The sequence below is a fragment of the Aulonocara sp. 'chitande type north' Nkhata Bay genome, linkage group LG5 (assembly GCF_057382095.1).
Source record: "Aulonocara sp. 'chitande type north' Nkhata Bay isolate Kocher_YH1m ecotype deep benthic linkage group LG5, A_spYH_male_GT1.1, whole genome shotgun sequence".
Lineage (NCBI taxonomy): Eukaryota > Metazoa > Chordata > Actinopteri > Cichliformes > Cichlidae > Aulonocara > Aulonocara sp. 'chitande type north' Nkhata Bay.
Genome location: NC_141348.1, coordinates 20,178,562 through 20,200,657, shown reverse-complemented (window position 1 = coordinate 20,200,657; position 22,096 = coordinate 20,178,562). Strand labels below are relative to the sequence as shown.

General features: G+C 43.5%; 1 protein-coding gene across 3 annotated transcripts in view; it reads right to left on the bottom strand.

The window, feature by feature from the left end:
- Nucleotides 1-22,096, bottom strand: part of kif21b (kinesin family member 21B) — a 70,467-nt gene that overhangs the window by 15,307 nt on the left and 33,064 nt on the right. The window contains exons 9-32 of one of the 3 annotated variants that reach the window (XM_086291933.1): nt 21,136-21,325; nt 20,954-21,017; nt 19,984-20,214; nt 19,148-19,262; nt 18,925-19,063; nt 18,468-18,656; nt 18,181-18,380; nt 17,990-18,097; nt 17,027-17,343; nt 16,404-16,587; nt 15,656-15,859; nt 15,453-15,554; nt 13,875-14,040; nt 13,400-13,460; nt 13,195-13,252; nt 12,512-12,756; nt 11,787-11,855; nt 11,556-11,666; nt 7,411-7,449; nt 3,893-4,029; nt 3,429-3,609; nt 3,011-3,175; nt 2,246-2,363; nt 1,973-2,143 (exon numbers count right to left, since the gene is read on the bottom strand). In XM_086291933.1, coding sequence (XP_086148059.1) covers nt 1,973-2,143; nt 2,246-2,363; nt 3,011-3,175; nt 3,429-3,609; nt 3,893-4,029; nt 7,411-7,449; nt 11,556-11,666; nt 11,787-11,855; nt 12,512-12,756; nt 13,195-13,252; nt 13,400-13,460; nt 13,875-14,040; nt 15,453-15,554; nt 15,656-15,859; nt 16,404-16,587; nt 17,027-17,343; nt 17,990-18,097; nt 18,181-18,380; nt 18,468-18,656; nt 18,925-19,063; nt 19,148-19,262; nt 19,984-20,214; nt 20,954-21,017; nt 21,136-21,325 — 3,564 coding nt within the window. The remainder of the gene's footprint in view (nt 1-1,972; nt 2,144-2,245; nt 2,364-3,010; nt 3,176-3,428; nt 3,610-3,892; nt 4,030-7,410; nt 7,450-11,555; nt 11,667-11,786; nt 11,856-12,511; nt 12,757-13,194; nt 13,253-13,399; nt 13,461-13,874; nt 14,041-15,452; nt 15,555-15,655; nt 15,860-16,403; nt 16,588-17,026; nt 17,344-17,989; nt 18,098-18,180; nt 18,381-18,467; nt 18,657-18,924; nt 19,064-19,147; nt 19,263-19,983; nt 20,215-20,953; nt 21,018-21,135; nt 21,326-22,096) is intronic. The other 2 variants (XM_086291934.1, XM_086291935.1) reach the window with 2 other exon arrangements.

The following is a 22,096-nucleotide window of genomic DNA, read 5'->3' as shown; positions in this document are numbered from 1 at the left end:
ATCGCTAAACTACAGTTTATAGTGATTATGAACAAATTGCTTCACATATCCCTCTAGGAAAAAACTCTATAGCGTCGGCATTTTAACAGAGGGGTCAGAGCAGCAAGGCTCAGAGCAGAAGTCCTGAAGGAAGTGCAGTTTCAGACTCTACTGTAATATATTCTATTATACCCCGAGCCACAGTTTGATCCCATTACATAATTAGACAGAGAATACTGAGTTAGGAAGGCTGTAAAACGGATCCTGTTGGCTGCTTCATAAATGAGGTTAGGGTCATAAGCCACAGACCACAGCAAAGACTGAGCCGATTTAATTCAGAAAGGAAAAATATCTTGTGTTTTTGTTTTGTCAATTTGGGTAAACAAAGGCTAAACAGCACTGTTGCTAAACTTTAGAAAGTGCAGCTTCATATGCAAATTACTATGCATGTAAATGAGCCACATCCACCCACGAGGTGGATTATTATGCATTATTAACGTATGCAGGCAACAGGGGCTACACAGGAGACACTGCAGAAATCAGCAATTGCATATAAACACAACCAAACGCACACAGACGCACACACTGACTCTCCTCCTTGTTACCTGCGGCTGTGATGCGTGTGAGCTCTTACACCCTAATGTTGACACAGTGCTTTCCTGCCACATTACACATGGTGACACTCTCCACAGAGTGGGTAAAGACACGAAGGGGAACTGCGCTGGCAGGGAGCTGTTCACTGACTGAACAGGAAACACAGCCCTTCGCTGTCACCATTGTGCTAGTGTCGGATAACTGGGGCGGGGGGGGGGGTACAGTCTCTACCAAAGTGGGCCAGAAAATGTTCGTTTGTGTCGCCGGTGTGTCCGCCTCCAGAAGCTGATGTATGAGCTTCGGTCTCGATAGACACGTCGCAATTACAAGGATCAATAAGGAAAATGTCAGTTGGTACTCCGGCTCCAAGGGAAGTATTCTCTGAGAAATGTTTATAATATGACTACAAATAAGAATCAGGACAAGATAAGAAGATAAGAAAATAAGTAACAGGACAAGAAGAAATTCAAAGGTTTGAGATTGATTGTTTCCAAATATTTGCCATCATTTAAAGTATCTTTTTTGTCATCATTTTTCATGGATTTAAGGACGGTTGTTAAACTATGCATTAATATGGATAGATGCTCCTACACTATATTATTACACACCTACAGGAGCTGCTCAGCCATGGAAACCCATACTATGAAGCTCCCAGCGCACAGTTTCTGTGCTGATGTTAAGGCCAGAGGATGTTTGTTTTGGCTCCAAAAAACAAAACAAAAACAAAAGCAGGGACACAAAATGCAAAACAGAAAAAAAAGGTCCCCGAATTAATATTTTTCTATTAACTGGCACCACATATGAACATCAGGACTCGACCACATGGCAATTAACACTAAACCGCATGAGCAACTGGAATAATTTCCTTTTAAACAAAGTAACAGGAAAAATAATTTGTGACATTTTGGATAATGGACTTGTTAATTTGTTTCCTGTTAATCTGCACTTGTTCGCCAGAGAACCGATTCATTAAAACTGCCTTCACCGCTGACAGAGAGGATCAGAGGGCAATTATCTACCAGAGCACTGTGCCGCGTTCCATCTGCACTCCTTACACTTTGCAGAAAGATTGACTTTGCCCTGCAGATAATAACGGTCAAGACATCGTGAAGTAAAAGCCTCACAGGCAGGTTCGTACCACATTTCATGAGGATTTTACGATGATGCGCAGTCAAGGAGGCATTCTTTAAATGTGATGTACGAATTCTGCGCTCGCTTGAATATAAAATAAGTCTTCTTCCTGTTCACTCAGACCTACTGACCTCGCATAGTGTGTGGGAATCAATACATCTGCCACATGAAGCCCTGTTTTTTAATAAGCGTTGGTTATGTTCTCAGAATAGTGACAGAGGTCTGCTCAGACCCCTCCTGTAACACAGAGACGCAAGCATCCACACACCTGTGTGAGCTCCTGTTGCTCCAGTTCCCATTTCTTGATGCCGTTGTCTCTCGATCCACTGAACAGCACGTCTCCCTGCACAGCCAAACACTCGATGCCGTCATAATGTGGAGGCTCAAAGTTATGAGCTGGACCTACGTTTCCCAGAGTTCCCTCTGCCACGTCAAACACCTGACAGGAAAGGAAACATTTGTGTGTATCTTTGATTTATCAGGTGACAGACAATGATATTCAGATAGATTAAGAATGAGTGGGGTTTGTTTTAAGCTGTACCTTGACATAATGATCTTTGGAGCCAGTGATTACTTGATCTTTGCCCAGCAGAGACTGCCCCACAGTGAGACACATGACAGAGCCGATGTGACCTGTCAGCTTCCCCATCGCTTGCATCCTACACACAAACCGAAATACACAAACACAACAAGCAGAAACCAAAACAAGGTGAAACAAAGGTCTGTGAAATTCATCATTTGAACGAACTTTGAGGTGTTGCTGAATAATTCCAGTTTCTCTCTCACAAGTGAAGTAAAGCTGCAGAGACGCGGCAAAGCCATGGGCAGAAATGGAATGTTTAATACATTCATTTTTCATTTCTGGGGGGTTCTTATGCATCATTAAATGGTTCTGAGCCCCTCAGCGTAAACTGTCTGGTCCAATCTGTTAATAATTTCCCTCTAGAAGCATAAAAACTGAGGAGAGAGAGATGCTTCCACAGGATCCCAGAAATGATTCCTGGTAGAAAACATGCTCGTGATCACGCTTCATATCCTCAGCACTGCTTTTTTTTTGCCGTCTTTTTAAATCTCTTGTCAGCCTTTTTGAAGCTCTTCTATCAAATGCTAATCAGCTCGCTGGCTTATTAACATGCAATAAGTGAATACATCCACAGCCATGTCTAAATGAATTTAAAGAGTGGGCAGTAAAGAGTGCATAGATGAAGCTCGCATGAATGACTCACAGAGTCTTTAAGCAGTAACTTGATGAGTAGATCAATGAATATAATAATGTATTAACGGATTAGATCATCAACAAATGTACCTGTTGAGGTCCCAGATGCGAACAGTGTTTCCAGCAGCAGCATAGAGCACTGATCCTGACGGGTTGAGAGCTATCTGGTTGATCTGACACTCGCCCTGAGCAAAGGTAATTGTGCGGGTGGTGGTGCCGGCGCACGCATCACCTGAAACCACCTGCCCTGAGGAGCTGTGGGGATGAAGAGGAAGAAGAAAGGTGGAAAAAAAACACAAGAATCAGAGAAGTAAGTGCAATCAGCAGTTGTCATTTCCTCTACTTTAGCTTGTCATATTTCTTCAACTGGAGGCACATCGCTGAGCAGAAAAAGAATAAAAAAAAGGGCCTTTTAAAATCACTTCCATTAAATCTCTCCAAGCAAGGCTGTAATTCGGGAAAAAGCTCTAAACTTTTCCACCCGATGGGTTCCCTGCATGAAACTTACGTGAGCGTCCGGACGCACTTGGCCGCGTCGCGGATGTCCCACACCTTGATGTAGGAGGTGGACACAGAGAACACCAGACAGGAGGAGGGGCAGTATTTGACAGACACCACATTGTTTGGGTGGCCTTTGAGGGTGACGATCTCCTGACCTGTTACCAGGTTCCACATCTTGCAGGTGCGATCTGAAAGAGGGGAGAAAGTCAAATGCATTACAAACAGTCCACTAGTCAGTCCAACTATTTGTCAGACTGTAATAAAATCCCTTCCTCCTCTCACTCTGTTAAACAAAATTACGAAGCATCGCAGAAACATTTGCTCAAATCCTACAGTAACAGTTTACTTAGAATGGCACAATTTCAGTTTAATTGGTTTATAGCTTGAGAGGAATCAATTTCAACTGATAAGCTCTGTAAAATGCATTTCAAAGGAAACACTCCAACGCTGCTGTTTTGGCGATGTGTTTACCCTTAGATCCAGTGAAGAGCAGCTCATCTGTAGCGTCCACACACAGCACTGGCTTTGAGTGGCCCTCGGCTACAGAAACACATTGCAGGGGTGCAGTTCGACCCCCCTTCACACCTCCGATGGGACTGATCACACCCCTACGGTTCACAAGCACACAGAAAGTGTCAGAGTGGTTCCAAAATCAATCAACCAGCAAGATTTAGGTTTGCAAAGCACAGGCTGACCACAAACATGCATTTTTTGTTGACTATACAGAAGCAATACAAACCCATACATTGCTCACTGAAAGCGCCGGATAAACTACGCACACAATTGTGTTTCCATCACTTCAGGCGCAGGGGCCTTCATCCTACAACTTAATGGCCTACTTTAAGAGGTGAGATGTCTCACCCGAAATGTGTCTGTAAACAGATTTATGCCCACACCGTATCAGTTAAACAAGTAGACACACTTTCCTGATGGAGGTAGCCTGCCCGCTCCATCTCACTTTCCCCTCCCTCTTTTCTTTTTGTTGTTGAGCAGCCCAATTAAGGCTCTACAGCAGTAAGAGCTGCTTTCTTATTCAACTCCTCTTTCTCTTTCCCTCACACACACATGCACACACACAGTTATGTGCACACAGTCTCCTCTATATTATGTGCACTCAGTCTCTCTAGCTTGGACCTCTGCTTCCCCTCACCATCCCAATCTATGTCTCACTGACAGGCCAGGGTCCCAGAGTGCCTGGAGAGCAGTCAGCGGAGTGAGACAGAGCAGGGAGCGGGTGAGAGGAAGAGGGAGAGCTGTGGGAAAATTGGTCCCCGATGGGCTTCACAAGTGGTGGTTAGTGTGCGTTTACGTGTGTGTGTGTGTGTGTGTGTGTGTGTGTGTGTGTGTGTGTGTGTGTGTGTGTGTGTGTGTGTGTGTGTGTGTGTGTGAGAAAGAGAGAGAGGGTGAAGTAAGACGCAAAACACTGAAGAGGAGCCGGAGGATGTGAGGAGAGAAAAGAATATGCACACAAAACTCAGGACAGATTTGTTTCTGCACGGAGTGAGCAAAATACAGAAGGGTGTGCTTCAAACTTGTCAAGGGTGACAACATGCTCATCTTCTGTTTCACAGCACGGATGCTCATGTCCAGCATGACAACACACACACAAATAAATACACAAGTCAAATCAAAAGTGAAACCGCAAATCATACTTGGTATGTCTGTTACGGTGTTTCAGAACGCCAACCAAAGTCAAAAGTCTCATTCATCAGCAAGTAAAAAGAAGCCGCATGCACGTCTGCCAAATTTCACCTCCCCAAAGAAACAAAAAAAAGAAACTTCACACAAGAAGCTCAAAATAATTGATGACAGCAGCCACAGCCTGGAAGACCAACTCCACAGCAGCCCGGAACTCAAAAATAAACCCCACCACACCGAGACGTCAGCAGCACCACATGCAGAGTCCATTCTCCATCGCTTAGATGGGAACTGACTCTCTGCAACGCCAGAGCCAATGCCCTTTTGGGGCCCAGGAAAAAGGGCTATGTGACACATGTGGGTGAGCGGTGAGGTGTGACAAGACGACAGCATTAGTCTGATTAGGAATACAGATATAAAGTCAGACTGTGACAGCAGCTTTATGGTGCAAACACAGTCAGCCCCACCCATTTCTCTTCAACTTCAGTTCCTTTTGAAAAGGTGATGTCAGAAAACTGGTGACTGGTTTGAGTTTACAAAGAAGAAGAAAAGCAATCCATGTTTAATATATGGGGAAGAGAGGAAGGGATTAAATATGTATGTTTCATAAATTTATTTTTAAAGGGGTTTTAGTTAAATAAACCTTACTAATTTTAGCCCATTATTTTGCCTGATTAAAGTCTTCATGTTCCATTCTCTGTGATTAAAATGGAAATTAATCTAAAGTAATTACCAGAAACACTATTTATTACCTTTCTTAATAGAATCTTAGCTTAACCGAGCTACTTTGGTGACCTGACAATAAATTAAAACAAAGCATATAGCATTAGTTGATTAGTCTGGATATTTTCTTCGGTCTCTCTCTTTGGCTCGCTCGTTTTCCTCGAAAAAGGACGTACGGCACACGCTGCACGAGCAGCACTCTATTTCTGATGGCACTGCAATGCTCCAAATAGCAGAAATTGTTTCAGTTCTATCAGCATACATGGAAGATATCATCGTGTGCTATAGTGTGTTATGCAGCATGGAAGAGCTGCTAATGGATGTTGCAGGGCCAAGACCCAAGAGACCAGCACTAATGAAAACATGCGAGAGGGGAGGGACTCTCTGCAGTGCACAGAAAAAAAGACAGAAGGGTCCTGGTGAGAGGAGCATCCATTTGTGTGTGTGACTAAAAGGAATACAGATGCCCGATAAAAACTATATATAGGCCCATGTGTTTGTCTTAATGAAATTAATTGAGGTTTTGGGATATATGTTTTTTTGTTGGGACACAAGGTGGCAAGAAGGTCCTTGGTTTGAATCCACCAGCCAGTAGAGAGCTTTCTGTGTGGCGTTTGCAGTTTCTACCTGTGTGAGACTCTCCAGGTACTCCAGCTTCCAAAGACATGCAGGAGGTTAGGTTAACTGGTGACACTAAACTGGCCATAAGTGTGAATGTGAGTGTAAATGACTGCCTGTCTCTCTGTATTAGCCCTGTGATGAACTGGTGGTCTTTCCGCCACTCACCCCATGACAGCTGGGATTGGCTCAAACAACCCCACCCCCCACCCCACCCCTGACCCTGAATTGGATAAGCTGAAGAAAATGGATGGATGCTTATTTGATTTGCAGCTAAACAGGAAGCCACTTCTAGCAACTGCTTACTTAAATCTGTTAAAATTCAAAATGGTGTGCTTTGTTTTGACTAAGAAAGAATGAATACTGTCATACGCAAAACCAGCACAAACACATCTAAAGTTTGATCGAAGTTATTTTTAATTATTATAAATACTGTGTTAGATCTGTATAAAGAGCTTCTGGTTAGCTGGCAAACTGGGCTCCTTAGGTTAAGAATTAGGTAGGGACAAAAAGCCCTGTAAAAACATGAATTGCAATTGCTACACTTCAGCTTTCACTCTTATATTTAAACGTAGCTAAATGACTGCAGAGTCCAGCTACGCAATTAATAGACATGCATGAGTGTCTATTAAGTAGACGTTCAAATATTCATTTAACTCATATGTTATCAATCCTCTGTCCTTTAACAAGACTGAATTTACCAAGTGGCTGACCATGGAGACCATTAAGAGGAGTAATTACTTTAATTTCCACCAGTTTCTTCAGCCTGAAAAAAAAGTGGTGTGGTTCACTTGTGTGACCACAAATGCAAGATCACAGCGATGGAAAAGCCTGGGTGGGTCAAGAGAAGTGGTCTGCGGTTAAAACATGCACAACCGATGGAATATGAAGGTGGAGATGAAGAGGCCAGGTGAGGCGCTGACGACTGGTGGAGACGAGATGACACCAAGTGAGTCAACAGGCAAATGGGAAAACAGAGAGTGAGAGAGAGACAGATACGGTTCCTCTACCTGAGCACCTCTGAGAGCGAGGAGTCGCTGTCATCCGACCTAGAGGCAGAAGAGGAGCAAGGGAGAGGGAGGGAGGGCAAGGTGGGAAGAGGAAAGGGTTAATCACGCTAAGAAAAGACAGAAGGGTTACTGGCAAAGGGTTAAAAAGGAGAGGCGTGACTAGTGGAAGGGATTTTAGATATAAAGCAATGAGCAAACTGACAGGAAAGCTTGGTCAACAGTAAAGCTTGCTCTGCGATTATCGCGTTGTTCGCCATGAAAGGTGCTGTTTTACAAAGACAATCACTGAACAGGCTTTACTGTTTGACCAGTGTTTGCACAGAAAGCTTTAAAGAAACTGTTTCATGTTTGGGGAAAAAATTATTCACTTTCGCACCACGTGTCAGGATGTAAAGACTAATACCTCTCCGAGTCTCGCAGTTCGATTACTACTAGCAGCTAATAGCTTAGCATAGTCTTGAAGGGCAACATTTGTCTACCAACACCTCTAAAGCACCTCTCAAAAAAATACTGCAAATAATAATAAACCTCAAGACACTTGAGATTAATAAGATTATGTTTTGTATGAATTAAACAAACAAGATATATAGTAATGTCCAGATTAATGAGACTTAGCGGTGACGGTGAGCTAGCTGTTTCCAATGGCTAGCAGTCTGGCTAACAGCTACTGGCTGTGACATGCTAGAGGTAGCAATTTTGTCGCGTAATGCGATCCAAGAAAGCAAGTAAGTGACTTTCCCCGAATATGAAAGTATCTGTGTGAACAAAGAACCTAAAAGAAAACGAAAGACAGTCAAGGAGGAAGCACTGACGGCAGGATAGTCATACGCAAAGATTACAGTTGTCCTGTCCTCTACGCATGACTATAGTATGATGTCAGTGTGTCCTCCTAAATCCACTCTTTCCTGCCACATTTAGCTAATTAGTACAGAAAAGGCATCAGGGATGGCAAACAGAGTTAACAGAAGGGAAAATCCAGTTGACTAGACAATAAGGGAAACAAATTTCCAGGCCACACCCACACCTCCCAAAGCGCTTAAAGGGAAATAATATGTGTGTAACAATGCAATAAAAGTGTTATTATATTGTAAATATTTTATAGCCTCTGGTTTCTCACTAAGAGGGCCCGGGCTTTTCACTCTTAGCATGAAATAATAAAACAGAAAGTTCTGGATATGTCCGGAGGGAACAGCGGTGTTTAAAGGTGATGGCAATTCTTCCCGTTCTTGGCATTTACTGCCAGCCGTAGTGGCTATTAGCACAGAGCGATTTTAAAATTTATTGATTATGGAGCATGTAAAAGTAAAGTGAATTCGATTCAAAGCCTCTTTATCCAAGACATGACAAGGAAACTTTGGTTGAAATTCCTCGTCCTCATTTGCCTTTCAAATCAGTGTCAAACACTTGATCCCAGTCTCTTGGGCAACCAGTCTACTCAAATGTGAAAGAAGAGAAACACAATATAGTCCAGTCAAAATCACATCTCACATTTTAATGGGTTTGTTTTATGTATATATTGCTGGATTAAGCTGTAAATGTGTGTCCGAGATGAGAAATTAAGTGACAGAGAAAGTGTGAGTGATGTCAATCAAATGTAGATTTCAAACAGTAGACCTTTGCTAAGTGTTGCACCCACTGCTTGCTTTTAAACAAGAAGCAACAAAACACACACATAACTTCCAAACACATTTTTCCCATCAAAACTAGTGCCAGTATATATTCCTGTCTATCACACCTAAACACAGTAAAAAATGTTTCATGAACGACAGCTATTGAATTAAAGTGCTATAGAAAGAAAACATTTTCATTGATTTATATAACCGCTGATTTAAAGCCTAAAAGATCTCCAGTGCTCAACACATTTATTAGACCACCATCAATTGTAAAGTTTATGCTAAATTAACAGTACTGGTTTTTACCAAAATCATATTTTATGATTCTGTAATGGTTAAGCCACCAGTATGCTCAAGCTCTTTAATCAAAATGAAAATTATACCACCATAATATAATTATTGCTGTTATCTAAAATTTTCCAGATTTATTGTTTTATATTAAAAAAGCAGAAAAACTTGACAAGCGCATTATTCTTTTGTGAATAAGATGCAAAGTTGCTGTTGTTTACTTACATTCCTGAATAATTTGTTTTAGTGCTTGAACGTCATGCTTGATTAATTACTCATTTCCCAGAGAAATCCCATGTGGATATAAAAACAGTAACTCAGTTCAGTGCATTCGGTAATTTTTCGTTTTAAAAAGATTTATTTGGGTTTTCTTGTTTTTATGACAGAGGGTCTAACAAATTTGTTAAACACTGTACGTACGATGTGCTGCCGAAGCTGGACTACCACCGAGCAACAAGATGGTATGGCTAGTCAGCGTAACCTTTATTTAACCATGCAGGTCACCGTAGTTGTGAACGTTTGGTTAAAGTCCTCAGAGAGTTTTTTACAAAAGTACTCGAGCAGCACATTTGTCTAAACCAAACAGAGTAAAGAACACTAACTATTACTGTGTATTAGATATGACACAGGATTATTGCAGACACAGTCCAAATGATTTTTCCCAGGAATCTTGTATGTGAAAATACAACACAATGTCTATACAAGGAATGCCAACAAACTGGCTCCAGATGCATTGTTTGCAATAATCTCAGCAATGCCTGGATTACGTTTCACAAAGCAGTACAACAAAACTAGATTTAACAATGAGCCCACTCAATTTCCCTTTTGTGTTCAACCGCAACTGTGTGCACAGGTGTACAGTACAATCAGAATACCTGACAACATATCAAATGGGAACTTTTTTCAGCCTTTTTTTCAGTTCCAGTATTGACTGAGCAAACTTAAATTATGTGACTACAACATCAGCAATCTACTGATGTGCTGAAATCAAAGCTTTGGGTAGCTTATTAAGACCCTAAACAAAAACATCTCCCATTCCAAGTTGGAAAAATCCTACAGCTGCACAGAAACATGGCAACAGCCATCTCATTTACCTACCCCTGCTCCGGATAATCAGTACCCACACGCTCCAACACATGCAACCCACATAAAGCACACACACACGCACGCACAGCCACGACACCCTAACTCGTTTCACACAGCATCCTTGCTGCCAATTAGATGTTAATAAAGCTGAGAAATGCTGTGGATTAGCACAGATTAGAAATCAACTTTAGAGCAGAGGCTGAAATCAACTGCTGACATTTGTCAGAGCAGAAAGTTTGAATTGATTGTAAGCAGGAAGGAAACAAGACCGCCTGCTCCTTCCCGACTCTGCATCAACATGCATCTCATGCCCACATGTTCCCTCAATCCGATGTAGTACGATTACACAAATACACGCTGAGCGGAGTTTTATAATTCGTTTACCTTTTAAAAAAAATGACATCAGGAATGGGACCGCTCAACATCACGGCTGACACCATCCTCGGAAATTATCATAAATTTGAATTAAGTTTTGTCATGCACAGCCTCAACAAACCCAGTATTGTAAGATAAGATTAATTACAGGGCTGTTTATATTGGATGATATAAGATTGGTCAGGCGGATTTCTCTTTCCTGAATGAAGATCATTGTCATGCACAGCACGTCACCTCAAAACTGATTTCATATCATCCCACATCCTGGTTGCTTCCCAGCCACTGCTGCCCTGACACCACATTTGAGCAGTGGGTGTTACCATCTGAGCTCCCCCCCACACCCCCCTCTCCTGATTTGCCATTGTCTCCTGGTAATTTCTGTATGCGAATTGGAAGCCCACTGCAATTACACCTCATTGTTACCGCTGCTACGCGCAGGTTTGAATAGACTGCGGTTTGGGTTTGACACCTGGATTCCAAGACTGCCTGCACCATCTGTTTCTGCGGGTTTCACATTAATGCCAGAAGAAAGGGATTTATCTAAGAAAGGGATTCAGATGAAGGCAAGCTAGTAGTAAACATTCTTAAAAGGCTTATTTAAATTATTGACAGAACCACTTTCCCTTCAAAAAGGCCTGACCTTCAGCCTGTCTGCAGAAAAACTGAGGTAAAACATGGAAGAGGGAAAAAAGAAGAAAAGAAAAGAAAAAAGGATGGGAATCTTTCAAAGCGTGACCGACTGATGGACACAGGTGGCGTTTGTGTGTATGGATCTGCACTCACTTGTCCAGAGCAGAACCTTGGGTTTGGTTGCTGGTGAGCCTCGAGAAGACGTTGCGGTCGTTCCTGGTCCTCAGAGGAGGGGAGGAGGGGGGAGTGTAGCCATCAGTCGGCCTGACAAGGGGCAGAAAGATGGTGGAGTTTAGGATGAGGAAGTTAAAGAGTCCCACTGTGTAAATAAACTGCTAGAACAAAGTGCGATCCATCTGCTAGCGAAATGAGCATTACATGTACCTGTACGCACGGTCGTAAGATTTCCTTCTGGTTAGGGGGGAAGTGTCATAGCCCCGAGACTGCCTGGGACTGACACACACAGACAAATGCAAGCAAACTAAGCAAACGTTCAGGGGAGTGCACAGAAAGGATGACAGACATCTATGTGAACTGTTGGGACTCGATAAGCAGCAAGGTTTATGCAGTTTAAAAAGCATTTCTAGCAGCCTAATCTCTTCAAATATCAAATCACACACATCACTGAGGACTCGTGGCAATTCGCCTGAGTTGTTTTTGCTGCCACGAAACAGAATAATACCTGATAAACCGCTTTCTATTTTCTGATTTTCAGAAGATGTTTACTTGTGCAGGATTCACAAAATTTCACACATTTTAGTAAATGACTGCAAAAGGAAAACTTTTGTTATTGATGCTGAAAAACCAAAAAACAGAAATGAATATTAGATTTAGAAACAAAATATCCTCATCATATGAATTCTGCGTGCACTGATTTATATTACATGAAGTGTAGTCACTTTTAAGATGGAAACAATGGCTAAAATATTCACGAGAAGCTAAAAGAGATGCTCACAATGTATATATAGTGGATAATGAGTAAACGCAATCTGACACAAGATGATAGTACTAGAGCCAATCATTCCTCTCATTGGTTCCACATCCTGATAAGACTTAAAGAAAAGTCAGGGCTTCATCTCAGTTATCACTATGATCTGCCAGTGACTTACAAGGTGTGACCCCTCACAGGCAAGCTGATGGTGCGGGATACCCGGTCCCTGTGATACGTGTCTCTTAATGCCAGGCTGAGCCCAAGGCTCCCTGGAGCAAGACTCAGGCCGTCCTCCTGGATGTCCGTCAGTGAAGCCAGAGACTTGGTGATGTGCTGCGGTTTGCTGCCGGATGAGGGGTCCAGGATTGGACCGAGGTACTCTGCTGACACCGCCTTCATCTGAGCTGAGAGACGGGGCTCCATCTGGATGAAAAATATGAACCGCTTTTATTACAGAGGACCACAGAAGAAGAAGGATGCTTGGATAGGGGGAAAAAACTGGGGCATGAAATAAAGAGAAAAACAATGATTGTAATTAAGGTGCAAAGGGAGATTATATATACAGCCTGAGAACATCGTTCAGCAGGGAAAAGCACAAAGAAAATAGAAGAAGAGCAGTAAAACAAACACGGCAGAAGTCATTCTAGGTTATTATTCTAGGTCAGCAAGAAGAAAGAGAAAAACAAAACTTTAGCAGACTAATAAGAGGGATTCGTGCCAAATGAGGAATCCTTATGCCTCTAAGCTTCTGGGAGTCATTTGAAGTGTTTGCTTCTACTGCCACCTCATGGTCACAAACAAGAATGGCACTATGGCATGTGCATAGGAACTAAAAAAAACCTTATAAGAAACAGCACAAACCTGCTGTAATTTTGTTTTGAAGTCATCTTGGCTGTTCGATTCTTTCATCTGAGACACGCTGGAGGCAGAGAGGAAAGATAAACGTGAACATGTGCAGAAATCTTTACTGAAATAGATGTGTGTGCGAATTTTTAAATGGGTCAGAGCAATGGGTATGAGCCCTAAAAGATACGCTGTATGATGTTGTGTAGGAAAGACAGCTCACCTGCTGTCGGAGGCTTGGCTGAATTCAGAGGGCTCCTCATCTGTGCTCGCATAACCATTCTCTGGAAGCAAAACACCATTATGTCTCACGGTGCCACAGGATGCCCTAATGCCACATTCTGCGCCCCTTATTCACGAGGATCCCTACAGTGGGTAGGTACGCATATTTGATCTGGATGATTTTTACAACAGATGTCCTTCTTGACACAATTCCCAAGGCATATGTAGTATTCCTACACTAAAACTGAATCCACATATGGTTTTTCTAAGAATCGAAAACCTTGTTTATTTTTCTTTATGCTTTACCAAGAAGCAATGGGGCTAAACACAGTCCATCTCCTATGATGCAACACAGCACTTTCATGTGTGAGAAGAAACTAGAACAAAGAAAAAGCGGGCAACTGTGCAGCTTCTCTACTTTTTATGTCTTCCTTCTCCTTTGTCTCACCACATGACGCACAGGAGTCCTCTCTTACCCTGCTGTACGTTGTGGATGAGAGCCTGGAGCTCGGGGATGCACTCAGCCTTTTCTCTTAGGGCATCGAGGATCATGTGATTGTGGGACGAGCCAATCACATCTGTCTGTCTCAGCTGGCCTTCGAGCAGTCTGATTTGAGCCTCCTTCTGAGCCACCTGCAAACTCTGCAGGAACACCAAAGAAAATATAAAAACAACAACAACAACACAATACTGTAACACTGAACTATTTTAATAGGCTCTCAATTAGGGCTGGGTATCGTCACTGATTTCTAGAATCGATTCAATTCCGATTCACAAGGTCCCGAATCGATTCGATCCACGATTCGATTTAATTCGATTCGATTCGATTTAAATCTGGGAAATTTTGACAGTCAGAAATATTATAATTCAGATCAGTACATTTACATATTTTTGTATCAATAAAAAGGAAGCTGACACACGCAAGACTTTATCACAGGTGTGAGCGTCACAGCAGATACCTTTGTGTCAAAGTAGCTGAAGATAAAACACAGAAAAACATGAAGGTTTTCCTGGCCTGGGATTTTATAAAAATATTCTGCAGTACATCAAAAACGAAAGAAAACCATTAATCAACATATGAACATTACCTCTGAAGTTACAGCAGTTTTATTAGAGACACGTTAAGCGTTTTGCATTTTGAATAATTTTAAAAAGTTTAAATTTGTTCAGTATTGAACAGCAGAAATGAGGTTTTCTTTTCGGAAGAATGTAAAAGGGAAAAAAAACAGCGGCCGACAGCGCTGTAAACAACAGTAGACTTGTGCATAACAAGCAAGCGAATAATGACGAAAGGGAAACTGTTCTTGAAGTACAGAGAGAGAGAGAGAGAGAGAGCTGTGCATCGCGGTGGAAGCAAAACAGTAAAAGTCAGAGTGAATTCATGACGATGTTTATGTGAAGCGTTTGGATCTTCTTTTGCTGCTGGTTTGGTCAATATTGTTTGGAGAGAGATCAAACTAACAGCTTTAGAATCGGCGCATAAAGGGCGTGAACACAAAGCGCGGACCCGCCGACAGATCAGAATCAGCGAGCTGTCGGCTTTCAGCCCCGACCGTGAGAAAGACGACATCTAACTGATTCTGATCCGCGGGTCGCGCTGTGTGTTTAAGTCTATGTGCAGAATCCGTGTACCTGCTCTCATTTACTGTCTTAACTGTTTGGTGGTTCTTGAAATTTTGTGAGATTTCACCAGAGATTCTGGCATTTTGGGCAAAATAAATTTATATTAAAAAATCGATTCAGGATTTTAATGAATCGATTTTACGTTATCCAAGCCAGAATCGATCTTAATCCATGAATCGATTATAAAAACCCACCCCTACTCTCAATCCAGAAACGCAACACAATAATGTAGTGGGATACAGAGAAACACCACTAGATGGCACTGAAACCATCATTTCATGGATCCACACCTGACTCTAACATTATGCTGTGATACATCTTCTGACTCTTACTTACTTAAATCTTCTTAAAGCTACACATTTAAGCCTACAGAAGTTCTTTTCTTCCTTTAAACTTGACGGTTTTGAAAATCCCCGTGTATGATCATTTACCTTGTCTATGGAAGCCTTTAGGAAGTGATCCAGCAGGTGGCGTGCTTCAGACAAGGAGCATGAACTGATCACCACTGAGGTGTCCACTGAGTCCAGCTCATCCTGCAGGAAAACACACAAACATGAATGTTACTAAAGGCCTGACTCTCCTCATTGCTGGCATGCAGGTCTAAATACCTGTGCATGGGTTTGCGTCTTCATACCTTGGTCTCCTCTATCTGTACAATGGTGGCCTGGCAGTCAGACAAGCTGTCGTTGATGTAGTCTATATTGGCGTTCAGCACCTCAATATCCTCGTTAATTTCCTGAAGGAGGCGGTCCTCAGCTTCTGGCCCCTCCCCGTCCGCCATCAGCACCTCTCTCTTATGTGAGAGCGCTTCCTGTTGGGCCGTCAGCTCTTCTCGCTTCTGACTCAGCAAAAGCACAAATCACCACACGGTGATATTAAAAATTAAAATTCATAGTTATATTTAACATCTACAGAAGTCATTTCTACATTTGGAATCTTAATGTTCTCTGTTTATCTGAGGCACAAACTGAACAGACGCATTCTGACGCATCTAAACTCGGAGAAAAACCTGACAGAGTTTTAAATTCGATGATTCAAAGACAGCAGCTGCAAAAAGCTGCGTGCCAAGCCGTATCTGTGAAAAAGGCCGCCCTCCCTCCCACATTTTAACATTTCTTCATCTGCGAGGGAAAGGAGGAAGGAAGCGCCTCACACTCAGTTTCAGTTGTTAACCGACTACAGAAGTCAGCGTCAAAAAAGTTGCTGATGCAACCCCCGATGCTCAACTGCTCTCAACCCTTCAATAACCACAGCGATGTGCTGTACGTTTGAGAATTTATAATCCAAAACCTTAAGTCAGTCTCTTGGTAGAAAGAAACTACATCCATCAAACCACGCGTAACCCCGGTGACAACATTTTAGCCCTAGCGTGCCATTCCTACCTTGATAAGGCGATCCATGTCGGCTTCCATGTTTGCAATGGTCATTCTCTGCATGACGATGTCCGTGATTCGACGCTCGAGAGCTTGCCACTTCTGACGTGCAGACTTTGAAATGCTGCTGGTTCTGCCTGCAGCTCCACTGTTGCCCAGGCCGGCTGGCTTACGCGGCAACTTCTTTCTACTGCTGGTGATGGACCAAAAACAGGTGGCAAATACTGGATAAATAAAATGTCATCAACTCACAATAAGCAGCAATAAAGTTGTGTCATGTATTATATTAAAATCTGTATTGACTGATCTGTCTGCTTCCCCAGGTGTTGGGTTGCTAGTCTAATCATTACATCACTTCCTCACACTATAAAACTCAATCTTTCTGCCCGCCTTCTTTAAACCGATCGCCCTCCGCTCTGCACACTCTGCACCGCTCATCTTTCAGACTCCTCTGTGCGACCCACCTCCGCCCTGTCTCCGCCTCATGCAAGTGTCTTCATCCAAGCCTCCATCTCCATTATCACCACCACCAGCGTCTGGACCCTGGGTGGTGCTACCTGAGCTTTTTTTTTTTAATTATAATTTTATTCAGCTCAGTCCAAGGACAGTATCATAGCATCTCGTCGTCTTACCCGATGACGCGTGTTCCGTCCATGCTGCCTTCGCTCTCTCCCAGATATCCGTACACGCTGTTCTTGTTGTTCCACTGCCGCACCAGTCCGCTTACGGTCCTCGCAGTCTCGGGCTCAGAGCTGCTCGCCGTGGTGCTCGCTGATAACTCAGCTCCAGAGTCCGTAACCGGGGGAGTCTGGTTCCAGCGGGCCACTCGTCCAGCCACTCGATCTGACATAGGTTTGGCCAGGCGCCGCAGGGCGGTCACCTCCTGAGTCTTCCTGCGCAGCACCAGCTCCTGCTGCCGCTTCTGAGACTCCAGCGCACGAATCTGGTACTGATGGAGAAAAAAACACAACCTTTTTTATAATATTCATCACTTTTTAAAAAGAAAATGCTTTTCAGTTGCCTTTGAGATCCCTGAGCTGAATGGGATTACTCGTCACACAACAGGTTTGCAAAGTGTTGATCATGAAGGGATTTTAAGACTTAAGATGAAAATCGAAATAAAAGGATTATGAATGCTGCCCACGGTATGACAGCGCAAAGGCTTTTCATGCTCATTAACGAGCCCTCTTCTCCAGGGAAGCCAAAAAAAGATGGAAGTTAATGCTTGCAGAGGATGCACTAATCTTAAAAACACAGAATAATACCAGAAGTACGTGTTCAGTATTTACATAATCCAGCACTCAAGTTTTCAGTGTGCCAGCCTACAGATGGGGCTCTGACTCTACATTTACATCCATATGCATTGTGCATACAGATTCACCTACATTTAATTCTTTGGATACAGCAGATAACACTTAAAGTTCTGCCACGATGACAGTGATAGCAACATAGTTTAACCTCGTTTTTATAGATGTTATATCTGTGCTTGTGCTAAATCTCCCAATAAATCCCAAATAATTCTGCTGCTAACCTGAAAAATCACATATGCAATCCTAAATATAAAACACACGCACAAGAGGTCATATGCTGCTAACCTCTTGCCGGCGCTGCTCCTTCTTTAGCTGGGCTATCTCACGGTTTCTCTTCGCCTCTACCATCCTCCTCCTCTGCTGCTCCTCCTTCATCTGCTTCATCAGCGCCACCTGAAAATGGCAGAAAACACTGGTGATCGCACAGCATCCTTCCCTTCTTTCCTCCACACAGACTTCCAGCAGCCCCTTCTTACCTTGGCCTTCTTCATCTCGTTGACCTCGCCCTGGAGCTTCTTCAGCTCCCGTTCATACCTCCCCTGGTTCTTGAGGAGGCGTGCGTGCTCCTTCTGTGCCGTCTGTAGCTTAAGCAGGTCGCGATTCATCTCCTTGAGGCGTTTTTCGTACTCCTGCTTGATCCGGTTGGCCTTCTCCTCCGTGTAGTTCTCCATGGTCACTGCACAACCGTGTAACAACGTTAACGAGCCGTAGCCGACACCTCGCGTGACACTTTGCACTCACGGAGCAACTTAACTAAACTCACTGAGGTTCTGTAGCACGCGGTCTCTCTCCAGCTGCGTGTCTCTGATCTTGTTTTGCAGCAGGATGAGCTTCTCCTCGTACTGCAGCTTTAGCATCAGCAGCCTCCGCTGGCTGTTCTCCAGCTCATCTATCAGCTTCTGCTTGATCTCAATCTCGCAGGTCAGGTCTGCCAGGTCCGCCTGGAAGTTGGCTGCAGGTTGAGGAGTTTTGAGGTTGTAAACCAAATTGCACCATTTGTGTGTGTGTTTCATATACAACTGTATATTAAGAAATATGTAAAAAAATTTCCATCTAGATGCAAATTCATTTCTGCTCTTTTTACACTAAAAACATCTTTATCTTTACTGTAAATCATCTCTCACAGCAGATGATGTCCTGACAGAAAGAACAGCTGATAAACAGGGAGAAAGAGTGAAAACAGTGGTGTCATTTCATAACAGCATCTGTCAGGGCCACACCTTTCTCATCCGAGTCTGAGTCCGAATCCACCAGGCTCTCATCACTGTCAAAGTCATCCTCTTCCTCCCTACCCTCCTCTTCGTCCTCCCCCTCCTCGTCATCGCAGCCATTCTCCTCCTGCAGTGGAGACATGATGTCCTGCGCACGCGGAGAAACGCACAAACGATCAGACTCGTTACGGTCACTTTAAAGCTCGCGAGTGCCGACTCGTGCGGGTCTTACCTCGGTGTAATTCTCATCTGAATCGATCTCTCCGCCCTGCCCGTTCTCCCCGCCCTGCCCGTTCTCCTGAGTGTGCAGCTTTACTCGTTTCTTCAGACCTTTCTCCAACTCTGGGCTGAAGGAGAAGAGCACGCGTGTCAACCCAGGTACTGTCAGGCATGGGATTCTCCACAAAAATCACATCACCTTCAGCGCTATACCAGATGGTTTTTGCCGCGCAGAACCACTCCCCTGAGTGTAACTAAGATCGTGCACACTCTGACATCCCTTATTGTGCTCTGGGAGTCTTGCCAAGTAATATGCTTACTGCAAAATCAACCAACAAAAGTCATTAAGCAAACTCTTCTTCACCTTGTCTACCATCATTGCCCCTTTAGCTCTTGAGTTTTAGTGCCAGTTTTATTATCTCCTTTGCTCCCTCTTCTACAAACTTATCAGCCATCCCAGCTCTAAATTCCCATCTTCCTCCATTTCACTGCCATTAGGCCTCAATTAGCCTGTTAGGCTGTGTACTCTTCTCTCTCGTGACCCAGTAGCCGACTGACTAAGACCTTTCTGTGTCCAAGCCAGCGTTACAGCTCAGCATTGGCAGCATACCAACTCTTTTCAGAAGCTGGCAGCCCGCAAGTCCTAATTTACTTGTGATGTGGGGCTTAAAGAGAAAAGTAATGAGGAAGGGAGAAAATATATGGCCAGGAAATATTTCACAACCATCACCTTCCCTTTAAAGCAGCTTTTAAAATCTGAAGAGGTTCATATGAGGCGTAAATTGAGCCATTAGATATTATATTTGCATAAAACAATGTTTGGAGGTCTACATGTCCTCTGCTCCTCACCTCATCCTCCTCTGCCTCCTCTCTTTCTTCTTCAGTCTCTCGATATCCAGCTTGGCCCGGCGTAGCACGTCCGTCATCTCCGCCTCCATAGACATGGGAGCAGGCGAAGAACCCGGGGGGTGACCGGGGGCGGGGCTGAGAGTGGAGGTGGGGAACGGGGAACGGGAGGAGAGCCGGCCCACTTGTCGCCGTAACGACTCGTTCATGGACTCGCTCTCGAGAAGTTTGGTTCTGGCAAAGGTGGAAGAGAGGGACAGAAAGCGGCGACAGAGGTTTCATTCATGAATTTTATTACTACAGCAATAAGAAATACAGAAGGGAAAACTAAATAGATAATCACACATAAGTGTCCCACAATAAACCCCTTAATTAGTACACTTTTCCCTGCTGTGGGAAGTCAAAAAGCTGCGAAAAACAGTTAAAATAAATATTGATGTCACACGTACATGTAGTATGTAATTTGACTATCGCTCTCATATTAAGCTCCAAACTGTAGTGACACACTTGCGTACTGTCGCTGACTTTAATAGACCAGCCCAGCGGGCGCTCACAGCTTGCAGAGAGAAGAGAAACAACTGAACTGAAGCTGAACTGCACCACACTGAATGACTCAGCCGAACTAAGTGGGTTTCTGTAAGAAGTGGGTCCCTCCAGGTGTGTAAGAACGTGATGCAGCTACAGAAAAGTCTAACTGTAGGCACCTTACTATAGTCAGCTCAAAGCCTGTGGAGAAGCTGAGGCTGCAGTTCAGTTCACAAAAGCTGCTCATGGAAAAGATTTAGTTCCGTTATATTTAATCAAAGAGGCATCTTCAAAGAATCTAGATGGATAAACAGAACTACAGGAAAGACACAATTGTGATTTGGGGATAAGCAGCTTACTTAAAATATCACAGTTATCACAGTAAATACCAATCGCTGTTAGTCTGTTACTGGTTTGAGTGACCACATAACGATACTCAGGCTCTTACCTGAGTTCTTCAACCTCTCGGATATAGTTCTGTATTAGAGTCCCGATCTCCTCGTTGCCCTCGCCTGGATGATGAAAAGTAAAAACGCACTCAGATCACGGAAAATGCGGTTAATTTTAAAAAACAAACAAACATCGTCATTGCAGAGGCAGAGCTCGTCCGATTAAGGATCTCTCACGTACTTGACTTGGCGAGCAGAGTGCTGACCTCATTGGCCAGCAGATGTGTTACGCGTGAGTTGAGGTGGTCGATGGTCTCCTGCATTGCTTTCACCCTGAGACGCAGGGTGTCATTTTCTCTCTGCAACATGGTGTTCTCCTGGTACAGGTCACTGTAGCCCTCTGACCCTTCCTCACAGGCTACACGCTTCCCCTGCACAGAGCAGACGGTTGGCACGGTCAACAAATGCTTTGGCGTCCAAGGGTCAAAGGGCAGACGTGAAAAAACAAACTCAACCTAAATTTACGCTCATACAAATACGCCACGCTGAACCAAACAGAGTGCTGTTATTTACAATGACCGTGGCTCTACAGCGATGTATTGTTGCGTTTTCAGTGATTAACGCTGAAAAAATCCCGTTGTTTCCAACAGAGAGTCACTGTTAACCGCTGCTCGCAGCCATTAACTCCACTTCATTACTTCCACACTCAAGTCACATCGCATCCCTTATTACCACATCGAGGTCAGCTTGCCATCCCTCAGCACAGTCACTTCCCTGTAAGTGTGGTAACCCTTTTAGTCACGTAATAACGCAACAACAGAGCTAAACGATCACTTGTTTCTTACGGCCCCAGAGGTCAAAACTGATGAAAGTGGCCCGTCTTTCTCTCCCCATTTCTTCTCACAGTTCTCATATTATTCTTCGTGGAGTTTACACTCAAGCTGAAACATCAATTTGTCCTTACATTACACTGTAAAATGCTGACAAGTGATGTGTGTGTTCCAGTAATGATCTTTAATTTGATATATCTGCAGCAAGCACGGCCTCTCCTTTTATTACTTAGCGTCTGATATCATTCTCCCTTACTCCATTACTCTGTCTTCTTCTGCTTACACGCTATTCTCAGTTTCATCCATCTTTGCCCCGCACATACCCCCTCACTAACTACATCACCAGCATGCAGCTACATCCTATTGCTCTTC